General features: G+C 37.4%; 1 protein-coding gene across 1 annotated transcript in view; it reads left to right on the top strand.

Moving 5' to 3' along the window:
- Positions 1 to 14,289, top strand: part of CDH17 (cadherin 17) — a 31,396-nt gene extending 17,107 nt beyond the window's left edge. Inside the window, exons 8-16 of the mRNA XM_039523021.1 lie at positions 2 to 217; positions 1,603 to 1,679; positions 3,287 to 3,478; positions 5,415 to 5,659; positions 8,110 to 8,240; positions 9,765 to 10,001; positions 11,163 to 11,279; positions 11,398 to 11,514; positions 13,669 to 14,289. Coding sequence (XP_039378955.1) covers positions 2 to 217; positions 1,603 to 1,679; positions 3,287 to 3,478; positions 5,415 to 5,659; positions 8,110 to 8,240; positions 9,765 to 10,001; positions 11,163 to 11,279; positions 11,398 to 11,514; positions 13,669 to 13,769 — 1,433 coding nt within the window. The 3' untranslated portion in view covers positions 13,770 to 14,289. The remainder of the gene's footprint in view (position 1; positions 218 to 1,602; positions 1,680 to 3,286; positions 3,479 to 5,414; positions 5,660 to 8,109; positions 8,241 to 9,764; positions 10,002 to 11,162; positions 11,280 to 11,397; positions 11,515 to 13,668) is intronic.
- The last annotated feature ends 245 nt before the right edge of the window (positions 14,290 to 14,534 follow it).

Genomic DNA, 14,534 nt, shown 5'->3' with positions numbered 1-14,534 from the left:
GGGAGCAATATTGGAACTCTGCATGCTACAGACATGGATAAAGAAAATACTCTTAATTCTCGCCTGCAGTTCCGTATTGTGGACCAGAACCCCAAAATCCCTTTAGATAGCCTTTTTATTATCCAGCAAGAAGCTGGGACTTTCCAGCTATCTAGCGCTTCATTAAACAAGCAGGTAGCTTCGAATTATTCTGTAACGGTGGAGGTGACAGATAAAGGTCAGTACAAACAGCCCATCACACACTGAAATAATTTCATTCATCAGCCTTCCTGTTTCAGTGTTCAGTATCCATGACGTTCATGTTAAGCGATTCCCAGACAGGGCATTACAGGTAGCAGCAGTATTGAGGGCCGCTCTTCTTACTGAATTGTACTTAATTGTTTTAAAGATGCACAGAGAAATGACTCATAATGTGATAATTAAAATTCAGCAAGCACTAGGGCAGAGGGTTCACTAGAATTCTCCAGTAAGAGGTTTTCTATTGCATGGGAATCTCTGAAGGGATTGCATGATTTGTGATGTTTCCACTGGTTTTATTGGAAAGCATTAATGTCTCACTGAAGTTCAGTGCAGCTGGCCAGAGAGTCCAGATGGTTTATACAAATATTCAGAACAAAAGTTCATCTTCAAAAAGGTTTTGCAAGACTCATTATCCAAGAACTGCAAAAATCCCTGATGGTTAACTGAATAGAAAGTACGTACATTTTCCCATTAAAGATTAAGGGCTTCATCCTGAAGTTCTTAGCCAAGCAAAACTTACAAAATTTACACTGACCTCTGTAGGAGATAGAAGCACGCAGAGTAAGCAGGATTACATTTCTCTTACATTAATGAAACAGCATGGTTTAAACAAATGATAGGAGAACTTCAAAAGGCTTGGTTGTTGGCTTTGGAAGCTCATTTAGAATTATATCTAAACTATTTTGTTTAGGATATTCACTGACTCCTGGTTTATGACATACATGATGAAAATACTGGGATCTGACTTTGAACAATTTACAGTCAACCAGAGCAGGCTTTTTGGACTCATAAAACCAACTAAGGGCTGTCCCCATTTGTGGCACATTCCTGGATTTAAAACAAGGCTGTGAGGTCTGCTGCTGTCTGAGTTCATTGATTGGCATTCTGTTAGTTAAACCTAGTTTAGGCCCAGCTATAAGCAAAGACCAGAATGTTCTCTGATGACCCACATAGGGGAAAAAAAGACTGATATCTCTGGATGGGGGAGGGAGGAGTCTCCTTACAATCTCCATGTTATGAAGAACACAGAAGATTCATTATCTTCCTGCTCCTGATGGGGGTGTGGTGAAAGTAAATTTGGAAAAAGGAATGAGAGTGAGGATGGAGGAAATATTGAGAGAACTAGGAAGAGGCAAGGAGAGACTGAGGGAATCCTTGTCAAAGTATAAACTAATTGTGACTCCCAATATCTTGTGGCCAGGCTTTCTGACAGCAGTAGGATTTTGCTTTGATTGCTACGTTGTTGAATTGCCATGTTGTATGCTTGTACAATGCCTATTGCATTGTGGACACTTGAAAAAAAACACCTCAGGTTTTCTGCAGAAATGTTTCTTGTGACATGCTTTATTCTGTTTTGTACAGTGTTCACAACATTGTGTGATGTGAAAATAAATGTCATTGACATCAATGATCAGATTCCCATCTTTGAAAAATCAGACGTGAGTATTCCTCACAATATTGTTTCTGATGTTACAAGACAAACGTTTACTAAAGCTATGGCCAATCCAATGCCTGCTGAAGTCAGTGGGAGTCTTTCCATTAACTACATTGGTCATTGGTTAAGGCTGCTAGTGAGCAGTAGCGATAACATTATGCCTCTGCAGCAAGGCCTATCTATGAGATCTAAATAGCTGCGGTAAACACATTTACATACACAAATCTGGTAGTTCATTCTAAAGTATGAAAATAAGTTAAAATGTATACTGCTCATTTAAAGGGACAATATTGGGGATTCAGGCCTGAAATTTAGCTTTTATAAAGGGGGGAAGGGGAGTGGAAATGAAATGGATTAAAATGGCTTAATGTAAAAATGTATTTGATTTAATATTTCCCCCAATACCATTGCAAAAATAATGCTAGTGCATATGCACCAGAAAGTGAAATTAACTGTAATCACAAGTGAAACTGACCAGTCTATGTTCTTTCTGCAAAGGGAAAGCACAAAAGACAAAGAACATGAATGGCGAAGAATGGATTAGATTTAGAAAGTTTGCTCAGTTTTAGAAAACTAAAATGTTTCTAGTAATACAGAAATAATGTTATGTAAATATATATATATATATATATATATATATCTTAACCTGGCAGCATCCCTTCAGTTTCTAGACTACAAGGATATAAGGTTGTTAATAAAAGAACTATTGAAATAAAATTGTAAAAAGCTATTTGAGGCAGATTAAATAGTTGGAGGAAACATGTCAGAGGCCAGATTATACCATCAATTACACCTTTGACTTAATTTTACATATATTCTGCAATTCCTTTTCTGAAATAATAGCAATATGAACCATACAAATACATTGTATCTTTTAAATAGATCATAATTATAACTAACATTTATAAATTAAAAAAAAATAAATCTAACCACTGCTTGCATGAGAAGTATTACTTATTTTTGAAAATTAATTCAAGTGTTAAGGAAAAAAATCTTTAAGGAGCATGTTGGCAGTTAGGGAGGTTTATTGTTGACATATGTCCAATGTATCTTTTGTGTAAGGTTTGTACAAGGGCCTAGAAATTTCAAATAGGCACTTTTAATTAAAGAATGATTGAGGGTGAAATCCCTGATGGTTAACTGAATAGAAAGTACCTACTTAAGGCTGGTATAGCAACCACTACCCATCCTTGCCAATTGAATGGGGCACTCTAGCCAGTTGACTGACATAACTCATCTTTTTGAGTTTATCATTCAGATGTTTACCTAAGCTAGTAGGATGGATGGTCTTTTTGGAAGTGGACTGGGAGTCAGGACACTAGGTGGAATTCCTGGTTCTGCCACAATTTTTCTGTGTGACCTTGGGCCAGATCTTCAAAGACATTTAGGCACCTAACTCTCATTGATTTCAATGGGCGTTAGGTATTGAAATACCTTTGAGGATCTGAGCTTCAATCTCTTTATGCCTCATCTGTAAATAGAGAAAATATTTCTCTATTTCCTTGTGTGGTTGAACTAATTAATGATTGTGCATCACTAAGTTGTAGCACTGAAGCCCATTTCCTTGAATGGCTCCTGATGTCTCATGTTTCAATTATCTTTTCTCTTTAGTATGGTATTTGTACTATTCTTGAAGATACTCCAGAAGGAGAAGTAATACTAGAAATTCAAGCTACAGATGCTGATGAACCATTCACTGGGAGCTCTCAAATCATTTACCAAATTGAAGAGGGAGATCAAAATAAAAACTTCATTATAGAGACAGACCCCCAAACAAATAGGGGATTTGTAAAGATTAACAAGGTAAGTGGATCTCTTTAATTCCTAAATTACAGCAGTACAAGTACATTTTTTCTTTAAGCCTTATTTTTTGTTCTTAAACAACATCCAGTAATCTTTTTTTTAACTGCTTGCTGATGAATTATGGATCTCCAGAAAACACAGCTTAAAATGTGTGTATCATTGGTTCCCCATTGTAAAGCAGTGAGCTAAAGCTTTGAATATTGAACTAGGAGGAAGTGGTCAATACAGTAGCAATAATTAAACTATCTACATCCTAAGAAAAATGAAAAAAATGAGGCGGAAGCCCAACATATAACAAAAGTTGGTAACTGAAGCCAGAAGACTATCTATAACTCTTTACAAAATGGCTGTAGCAGAGCAGAAAGTGTGTTTGAACTGTTAAGTGTATCCCAGCCCTATGCCACATAGAGTATAACAAAGCTTGGAATAGTTTGTAGAGCTCTACACAGCAAAGAGTTTTGATTTCCAGACAAGTTACCCACAAAGAGACGTTTTCTTTGCCCTTCAAAATGTGAATGCCTTTTATCATTTACACCAAATGTTGTTCCTGTTACTCAGGTCTCTTCAACTGAGGCAAACTCCATACAGACTCAAAATTATATTTTAATCTTTACTAGAACACCAGAATGAAATAAATTACTCATTCTAGTCAATAAATTAAAATATTCCCACAAGGGTTGCTTGTTCCTTATGTGGAACTTGCTTTGATGTCAGTGGAGTTATGTTGACACATTGAACATACAATGTCCCTTATTGCAACTCTTTTTTGTTTCTTTAGAATATAGCACAAGATATGATGATGGCATGTTGTATTGTAGATCTTTGTTCTTCACGCAAACACTCTATTACATGTTGTGCAATATCATGATAAGGTCACCGGAAAACTAAGCCAAGTAAACATTACAGTGTCTCACAGATATTTGTTTATAATACCATAAGAAGTAAAAGATATTTGTTCTGGGATGGAATCTTAGAGCTGGTGAGCATTTCCAACCCATACTGACTTTTGCAATGGGAGTTGCAGGTGCTCAGCATGTCTCAGGAGCAGGGCAAATGTAGAATTTGTTTCTTTTAAAATGAACACTGACTGAAACAAAGCCAAAGTCAATATTTACCTTGATAGATAACAAATCATGATGCTCACTGAAACAAGAAGTCAGTGAATATATAATTAGAATTACCAGGAAAACTCTGTCTTATGACCATAACTTTAAAAACCAGAGGTGCTTTTCCTTTGAAATTAACCTTCTCAAAGGCAATTGAAGTTAGAGAGATCCAAAACCAAACAAATAATTATTTATCATCTAATGGGTAAAATACAGTTTTCATTACTTCACCTGCAGCCATTTTGGGTGCAGTCATTCACATGTTCAGTTTTCTTGATTAATATTGTTCTAGACCTCGGTATTATTGCTTTCCAAGGATGTAACCATTAGAAATATATTAACTAATTGCATAACTGTTTTCAACCAATCATGAGCCAGAGTCTTCTTGTATGTAACAATAAATATTATTGCTATAAATGGAATTGGAAATTAACTGGAAATGTTACTTGTTGAGGGACACCCCCAAGATCGATTCATTTTGAAATAATTCTTTCTAGTGCCATGCTGTTGTCCTCCTACATGATGAGTCTACCCTATCTCTTCATTACCTAAGGTATACTCTGTCTCCAAAGCAGGGGAGATGGTACCATTGTGTCTGTTGGCTTCACATTAGAGGAGAATCAATAGATTGCCTGAAAGCCTTACTTTTAACTTCTTAGTTTATCTTCAGCATTGAGAATACCCACCCTTGTGCTTCCAATTCCCCCAGGGATGGAAATCTTCAAATGAGATGGAGATTATAGGCATACGCGAGAGATTCCTCAACCATTTATCTTATTGAAGAGAACAGGGAAATGATTGTTTATTGCAATCTCTCCCCATTTCCCCAGGCTCTTGATTTTGAAATGTCTTCAGCATACAACCTGACAGTCAAGGCCACAAATCCAGAACCTTTGGTGAAAGGAGTACAGTATAATTCAAGCTCCACAGCCTATTTCAAAGTTGTTGTGGTGGATGTGAATGAAGTGCCAGTTTTCTCCAAGAACACTTATATAGCAGACATATTTGAAGATGTTCCTGTAGGTACTTTGGTGATGACAGTGACAGCCAATGATCCTGAGGGGGCCCAGATAAGGTAAAACAAAAATCCCCACAACCAAACAAAAACCCCTGCCTTCTATTTATTTGTAGTTTTAGCATTGACTGGGATTCTCACATCAGTTGTTAATCTAGTCCTAAACCAGTGAGCATCTAGATTGAAATGCTGTGGTTGAGAGCATTGTTGTGCTAGGAGGAGGACGAATCCAAACATAGAATACAAGGAAATGCAACAATTTTTTCAATGTATGTATAGTTGACATTTGATTGTGGAAGATAATACAAAACAGTTGGGTGTGTTCCTGTTGCAGTACGTGGTCTTCTCTGCAGCAAACTCTAGGGTAGAGCCTTTTGTATGTACCTGTATTATAGCAAGACTAATTCCAAGGGAGCTCATGGTTTATGAGATTAATAATGAAAAATAGGCCAAAGTAAATGTCCAGAGAAAGGCACTGTTGCCTTGAAAACAATGCATTTTGCCTGGATTTGTGGTTTCAAGTAGGTTTAATAATGAATGAGGTGTGTATAAAATATTCCTAGATGGAGAATAAGAATAAGCAAGAGGACAATGATTTTTTTTTCATTTCAGTAAGGCACGTGTTAGTGCTTTTTATGCAGCAGAACACACCTACAAACTAAACAAAGAGTTTAACACATCTAAAGCAGGTCTTCAATAATACATTAGATTTTTTTTTCAAATCAGTCTTCTTTAGTTCAATTCTCAGAGTCTAAGCCTCTCTTTAGGATGCAAAAAATGTTCTGCCACTACTCCTGTACAATTCATACTGAGGGTTTTGCGGAAAAATAAAAAACGTTAACTAGTTTTGAGGAAAACACCAAGCAAGCTAATGGAGTTACGTGAAGGATGAATCTGACCTCAGGTCTCCCCAGCACCACACATATGAATGATCTATATTTTACACTGATTCCATTAACATGGTTTGTCTGAGTGAGAATGCTAATGGTGACAGCTAGAGGACAGCATTTAAAGATGGGCTGACAATCTCTCTGCCCCTGATAAATTAGCGTGAAGCAGAAACACTCAGGGTAACAACTTGTGGCTCTTTGCCATGCACTAGCAATCACTTATAAACATTGAAGCATGATGATCACAACCTGTGACTGTAATACATGTCTCACCACAGAAAGTAGTGTTGTAGCCATGTCAGTCCCAGGATACTAGAGAGATAAGGTGGGGGAGGCAATATCTTCTATTGGACCAACTTCTGTGGGTGGCAAAGACAAGCTTTCAAGCTTACACAGAGATCTTAGAAGGTCTCTCAGACCTGAAGAAGAGCTTTGTGTAAGCTCAAAAGCTTGTCTCTCTCACCAGCAGAAGTTGGTCCAATAAAAGATATTAACTCACCCACCTTGTCTAGTTTATCTACACTTTCTTCTATCACTGTGCCTCATACAAATCCTCTCTCCTCCTCCTGGTAGAATATACAGATACAAACATTTTTTTTGTCTTTATCCTATACTAAAAGGCAGTATACTCCCTGTTGCTGACCGTTATGGTTAAGGCCTCTTACTTGCTTGTCTTCTAAATGGTGCAAGTGTCATGGAATGGGTTTAGGTGGCTTCCACTGTGGCTGTTTGTCATGGGGTCATTGTCCCTGGAACTGATGTTGTGAATGTCCCCAGTAAGGGGTAGATCCTTAAACCAAGGCCGTGATATTCAACAGCGACTTACATAACTCTAAGCTTTATTGATCCTGTCTGCATGTTATGAGATTTCCTTATTCCCTTCCCTAGAAACCCAGTCAATAACCAGCTACCCTACTTCATCTTACTCCAGTATCTGCCACTATGTCGAAAAGTGATAGATAAGCACATGAACTAGATGTTTTTGCTAACTCAGTCAGTAGTGAAAGAATTAAATGTTGATATTTAAATCATCATTTGTCTTCAGAATTAAAATCCTATTGAGATTAATAGGAGCAGTTCACATGTATCTCTGAGCTAGCTGTCTGCATACTCAGTGAATTGTCAAACAACACTGTTTACACTACTTTTAAACTGAATTTATACTCAGGTCACATTTTAAAGATTCTTTGTAAATTAAGCCTCTAGAGTCATTTAAAATCAAAATTTAAAAGACAATTATTTGGGAACATTAAAAAATCACAATTATACAGATTTTATAACTGCATTTTACACAGGGCACAGCTTTTAGATTGTGGTAGTAGCACCTCCCTGAGCATCTAGTCTCCTATTTTTTTCATTTGCCTTTAACCCTAACTGAAGGGCAAGACCCCAGGGCATCTCTTGAGTTCTCTCTCTCTTTTTTTGGTGGAAGGATGATCAACTTTCCGCAAGGGATTCTATCCTTGTCCTTTAGATATTCTACTAATAAAGCTATTTACTGATAGTTTTTAAATCAGTACAGATAATTTAATGTTTAAACAATGAAGAGACATTTGCATTATAAAAATTATTATGGCTTGGTACAGAATATATACACATATATATTTATGCTTTGTGAAGATACACGTTGAAAAACAACAAGAGAAACTGGCTGGAGATTGATACAGTTTCTGGAAAGATATATACTGCTGCTCCTTTGGATCGAGAAGTAGAACGTGACTACAAAGTACAAGTCACTGCAACAGAAGAAAGTAAGCAATGAAAGCACCATGTATGTTTTCCAAGGCTACATGCACAGCTAACAGCAAGACCGTGATTTTGTCTGATACAGCTATAGAAGTTGCATTGTCAAATTATTTTTGACGCATCTTGCTGTTTATGCTTGGGAGGATATGTTTGTTTAGGAATTACTTTCTGTAAAATGAAACTTCAAATTATTGATAATATGGATTAGGGCTATCAAATGATTTTAAAATCTCAATCATGAGATAAAAAAGTTGCAATTAATCGCAGTTTTAATCACACTGTTAAACTGCAATAGAATACCAATTTAAATTTATTACAAATATTTTGGTTTTTCTGCATTTTCAAATATATTGATTTCAATTACAACACAGAATACAAAGTGTTAAGTGCTCACTTTATATTACTATTTTGATTACAAATATTTGCACCATAAAAAAGATAAAAACAAGATAATGCAAGATACAAAATGAAAGGGCATATGAACGTTTAGCATATCTGTCACACAAATACCTTGCAACGCCAACTACAACAGTGGCATGGGAATGCCTGTTTTGACTTTCAGATGACTTTGTAAATAAGAAGCAGGCAGTTTCTCGCCCATAAATGTAAACAAACTTATCTGTCTTAACAATTGGCTGAACAAGAAGTAAGACTGAGTGGACTTGTAGGCTCTAAAGTTTTACATTGTTTTGTTTTTGAGTGCAGTTATGTGGAAAATATAATAATTCTACATTTGTACGTTTTACTTTCATGATAAAGAGATTGCACTACAGTACTTGTATGGGGTGAACTGAAAAATAGTATTTCTTTTGTTTATCCCGGCAGGGGATTTCATTTTGCCATCTACACTGCATGAATGGCTAACAAGACTGGGATGTATTTGGGTTTATAAGGCATAAACCCAGGTTTCCCTAACTAAGTAGAACATAACAGCAATTACTTAACATTTAATACTGTCCATTGTTTTTGACATATCAAAAGAACAGTTGACATTACTGGGGAAAGAGACGGTCTTAGATGAAGAACTAGATTGTGGCTTCTGTTGCAGGGATGTGCAAAGAAAGGGAGACTACTTAGGCAACCTGCCTTTTGCCTGCTCACGCATGGAATAGCCAAAAAGCTGGGGCTTGTGTACACTTAACATAAAAGGCTGGAGTTCCCTGCTCCAAAGAGGGCTTGCTGGATATGGTGGCTTAATATATCTCCTCTTTCACCAGTTAGCACTCAGAAGTCAGCACTAGTCAGTCAGAAGTGGCAGCTAGTGTCCCTTTAAAAAAAGTGTAGGGGTGTGTGTTAATCCCCCCTCCCCCTTTTTAAAAAGTGACGCTAGCTACCACTTCTGGCTCCAGAGACTGCCTGTGTATTCTACAGACAGAGTAGCTCTGACACCTGCCTCTCTCATGTTGCACCACCGTACCCACTCTCTTCAAGGCCACTGAGGCTGCAAAAGCAACAACCCAGCCCCAAGTGACCATGAATTTGAAGTCTATGACTTGAAGTATAATTTTGCACTATTTTAAATTCTATAGATAAAACATCTCAGAGCTCCACAGCAATCTTCATAATACACATAAAAGATGTGAATGATAATCCTCCCCGGTTAGCAAAGGGTAATAATCTATTCTTCTGCCATCCGCTCCGTGGAGGAGTAAGAGCAGAGATCCAGGCCACCGATGACGATGAACAATTGTATCCTCCAGAATTCACTTTTTCTCTCGGTGGCGGTGAAAATATAAAGAGTGACTGGGAAATTTCTAGAATAGATGGTAAGTTTTTCAATCATATGGAAAATGTAGCATGTACATGTATTTATTGTGTATATTTAAGAAATGGTTGGATTCCTGTTTCATTCTGACCTTTCTGTGTTTTATACCATACATTGAAATATTTAGGTGTGTTGAGAAAGTAATACATATTTGAGTATGTGATTATTGCAACACTTTAGATTGTTGTTTTTGGCTTTATTTTACATTGATAAAACCCATTGTCTGTAAGAGATGACACTCTATTTAGTGTGCTAGCAAACTGGGATTTTTCTGACAAGAAGAGAGAAGAAAAACGTGACTCAAAGTGCTCTGTGAGTCTACTTCAATATAAACAGTATAAAACCATTTTTGATAAAGAAACAGAGCAACTAGAGTAAACTGTGCATTAGAGACTTTTCCCAGGACATTGCATTTTTAAGGGTCATATCTTGATTTTGGATGTGGCAATGTGAAAAATCTGACTCTAGATTGATGGTATGTATTGTAGCTAGAATGTTTTGTGAAGGCTTCCCCATTACACGGCCTTAGTTTGCCTGCATCAAAGGGCTGGCCTGTCCTGCTAGGTGACCTTGAGAGCACCTTTTAGGAAAGCCTGCCATGTTAGGTTATCTTGGGGTGTAATGCGAGAATAGCCTACCCAGTTGGTTTAGATATTCTGAAATGGTTGCATGAATGTGGAATTCCTTCTGAATATAAGAGGTGGTATATTGTGGAACTTAAGATACACAAGGCACTGGGTGAGATTGTATGGCCCGTGTATTGCAGGAGATGATCATAAAGGTCCCTATGTGGTTTTGCAGGGGGCAGAACAGACCACATGTAAGAACTTCCTGAGCATCTGATTCCTTCTCATACATCTACCTCTGCCCCACCCCCGGCCTGTCCTAGAATATCCCCTGTGCCTGGGGTCCCTGCAGAGGTGGCATAGAGCTGATGAAGGCAGCTAAGTGCCAGACACAAAGGCTCTCTGTACCTGGAGTAATTCCCCATCTGCCCTGGAGCCCTTTTACAGCAGCTTGAATGGAATGGGGAACCACTAGATTTAAAAAAAAAAGACCTGGGCAGTAGGGCATCTGCAGTTGGAGGTGGTGTTTAGTGAAAGTGAGCACGTTTTACAGTTCCCCATTGTCCTGATATGTATGTCCTGTTTCATGTTGACAGGTACCCATGCTTACCTTTCCCCAAAGCACATTCATCTAGAGGAGAAACAGTATAGCATTCCGTTAATAATTAATGACAATGGAAAACCACCTTTGGAAAGAGACCTTAATCTTCAAGGTACGTTACACACACAGCATTTATGGTATTGATTTACAGAGAATGGCATATTCATGCACAGTTCTATAGGGCTGATAAACGATTCCACTAATCTTATGACTTTTCTCTTTGACTGCAGTAAACGTTTGCAGGTGTTCCGATGAGGGGAGTTGTTTTATAGAAGTAGAAAACCATTCTGGGATGCCAAGCACAGGCATGGCAGTTGGTATTCTTCTTGGAGTATTGATATTCATCGGTAGGTGATATTTCTTAGAGACATGATTACTTTAACTTCTCAGTTTAACATTATTCATTGTTTTAACTCCCGTGAGCTTGTGCAACAACAATATTTATGGTGCCAACAAGCATGATTGTAAAGTTAGATTGTATTGCACAGGATCTTATTCAGATAGGCATGAGCTGATGGAATGCGGGCAAACAGATTGATACCTTTCCCCCAAAACAAGACAGAATGCTTTTGAGTATTCTTTTAATAAACTTAAGCACAAAAGGAGTCGGGATAACTGACTGATGAGATTCAGTCTCCTCCTCTTCCCCCCCCCCCAATCCCACCCAGTAAGTAAATAAACAAAAGAATTCAGTGCACAGTCTGTGATTTTTGGATGGCGTAGGTACAGCCAGCAGACTGGCTGACTGTGACTCAGATTTAGAGAGGGTGAAAATATCAAAAAGCTAAAATTAAATAAAATGTAGACATCATATCCGAAGGGATCAGACAAACTTAGAAGATGATATAAAGAGAAGTTATGTAAGCTTTTTTTCATAGATTCATAGATTCTAGGACTGGAAGGGACCTCGAGAGGTCATCGAGTCCAGTCCCCTGCCCTCATGGCAGGACCAAATACTGTCTAGACCAACCCTGATAGACATTTATCTAACCTACTCTTAAATATCTCCAGAGATGGAGATTCCACAACCTCCCTAGGCAATTTATTCCAGTGTTTAACCACCCTGACAGTTAGGAACTTTTTCCTAATGTCCAACCTTTCAATTACTTCAGTTACACAAGAAAAAAGAATGGGCACCAGAAAACAAGTTTTTTGCCCTGCAACTAGGAAAAGGAAACCAAGATTTTGTGATGACGCTTGCTGTGTAATTCACAAGCCTCTGGAACAAGAGACACTACCTATGACTATAATTTGGTCCTTAGAAGATGAAGAGGGATAGAGTGTGATTCAAAGAAACCTAAGAGAATGGAAAAAAAGCCAGAATCAGAGTTTGTGACTGCCAGAGAAACCCTTTACATTAGATCTATGTTCAACCCTCTGAAATCACTATTTCCCTATAATACCTTCATCCAATCTCTCATTTAATATGAACTAGAGACAAAGTGTACCATAGAAAAATTAGATTAACAAGAATAGCAAAACATGACTCCTTGTACTAAGGACTTGATCCCACGTCACTGCCTTACTTGAAATTTCTATTTGCTGTTGGTTTGCCAGCAAACTCAGTGAAGACATTTTGTCCAGCTCTATGCTGGCCTGTTTTAAAGAGGCCAGTGAAAGTAAGTTTTAAAAAAAACTGTATACCACTCATGAGTTTTAAAATAAACTACTGTGCCAAACATACAGTTTCACTTTCACACATATAAAGGACCTTTTCCCCTTTGAATCAGGAACAAGAACCATAGCTGGTTAGACAGATTTAGCAGGGGGTTCAGAGCTGGGCAATGAAAAAGATTAGAGATCTGGAAAGACTTTCATGTGTGGAGAGACTGAAAAGATTAGGACTCTTCAATTCAGAGTGGAGACTAATAAGAGGCGACATAGTAAAGACGTACAGAGTAATAAATGGTATACAGAGGATAACAGTCACTCTTATGCTTTCTCAGAAGAGAAGAACGAGGGGATATTCACTGAAAATGAAAGTCAGTAAATTTAAAACTGATAAAAAGGGAAAAAAAATTAAACAGTGCAATAATTGCCACAAAATATCATTGAGGCCAAGGGCTTAGTACAATTTTAGAGAGAGACAGAACATTTATATTGATAATGAGAACATCTACAATTACACTAGATAGGATAAGAAATATTATAAGGGATAAAACCCCTCATGCCTCAGGCCATGAAATAACCTCTAACTGAAGGGGATTAAGGAAAAAACCTCCCCTCAGGTCATCCCAGAATTGTCCAGTGTGAGATTTCTTATACCTTCCTCTGAAGTATCTGGTCTTGACCACTGTCAGAGAAAAGCAACTGAACAAGAAGAACTACAGGTCTGGTCCAGTTTGGTAATTCCTATAGCCCTAAAATCCATTTTGTTCCAATTAGGGATGGGAAAGTATTGTGAATAGTTTGTATATTAATGAAGCTTAATCCCTTGCTGAAATACTTTAAGAATGTTTTAAAATTCCTTTTATTAGGCCATGGTTTTCCTTCTCTTTCAGGTTTGGTTGTAGGAGGTGTATTTCTCAGAATGAAAAACAAGAAAAGGAAAGAACTTAAGAAAAATGCAGCTGATCCATCTGAACTGAAAACATTAGCATAATCATTGTTTATTTTATTAGGGGAACAAATGACTTTTGTAAGTCAGACCTCCCATAAATGTATTTTCAGAAACTCTTGACACAAACACATACATACAGGTTCCCCCTGCTGCCCACTTTTATTAGATATTAAGATTCAGTTATAAAATCTATATACAAGGTACAGTGGCAGCCATTAATAAAAATGTCAGCTCTTGCCAGGAGTTAACTTGTGATGGTACCACAAAGCCGTGATCCCAGAAAGACTTATAGTCCTGTAATGTGGAAACTATTAGTAAATACTGACAGCTTTGTATTCTTAGAGAAAGTTTTCATTTTCCTACAATTCTCTTTACAACAACAAGTTAACAATCAATGTGCACAGACTGTGTTATTAAATGAAGCCCTACACTAAATTTAGGGCTCTCCCACAAAGTGGGAGGAATCCCTGGACCATAAATTTAACTGCTCCCCAAAGCTAGCTATGCCTGGAGATATTCTGACTTGGACCACACCAGCTTATATTATTACATTAGTCTTGTAAATTTAGGACAGTAAGAATTACTGTGACTCACCAATATGTTCAGCAACCTAGGTTAGTGAAATAGTTATTTTAATTTTCCCTTTATTGCATTTATACACTGGGATAGTCTATATTGTTTGTGTAAGCACCATTGGCCTCCTTTAGTGTTCCAAGAAGAACAAAACAAAGATTTTTTTTAAAGACTGTACAAATTGGTTGATGTGCTACTGTATTATAATATTGCAAATAACTTCTGGCTCTGTAC

Source organism: Mauremys reevesii, linkage group 2 (genome assembly GCF_016161935.1).
Source record: "Mauremys reevesii isolate NIE-2019 linkage group 2, ASM1616193v1, whole genome shotgun sequence".
Taxonomy (NCBI): Eukaryota; Metazoa; Chordata; order Testudines; family Geoemydidae; genus Mauremys; species Mauremys reevesii.
The sequence above is the reverse complement of the archived record's forward strand: the minus strand, read 5'-3'. Positions and strand labels throughout refer to the sequence as shown.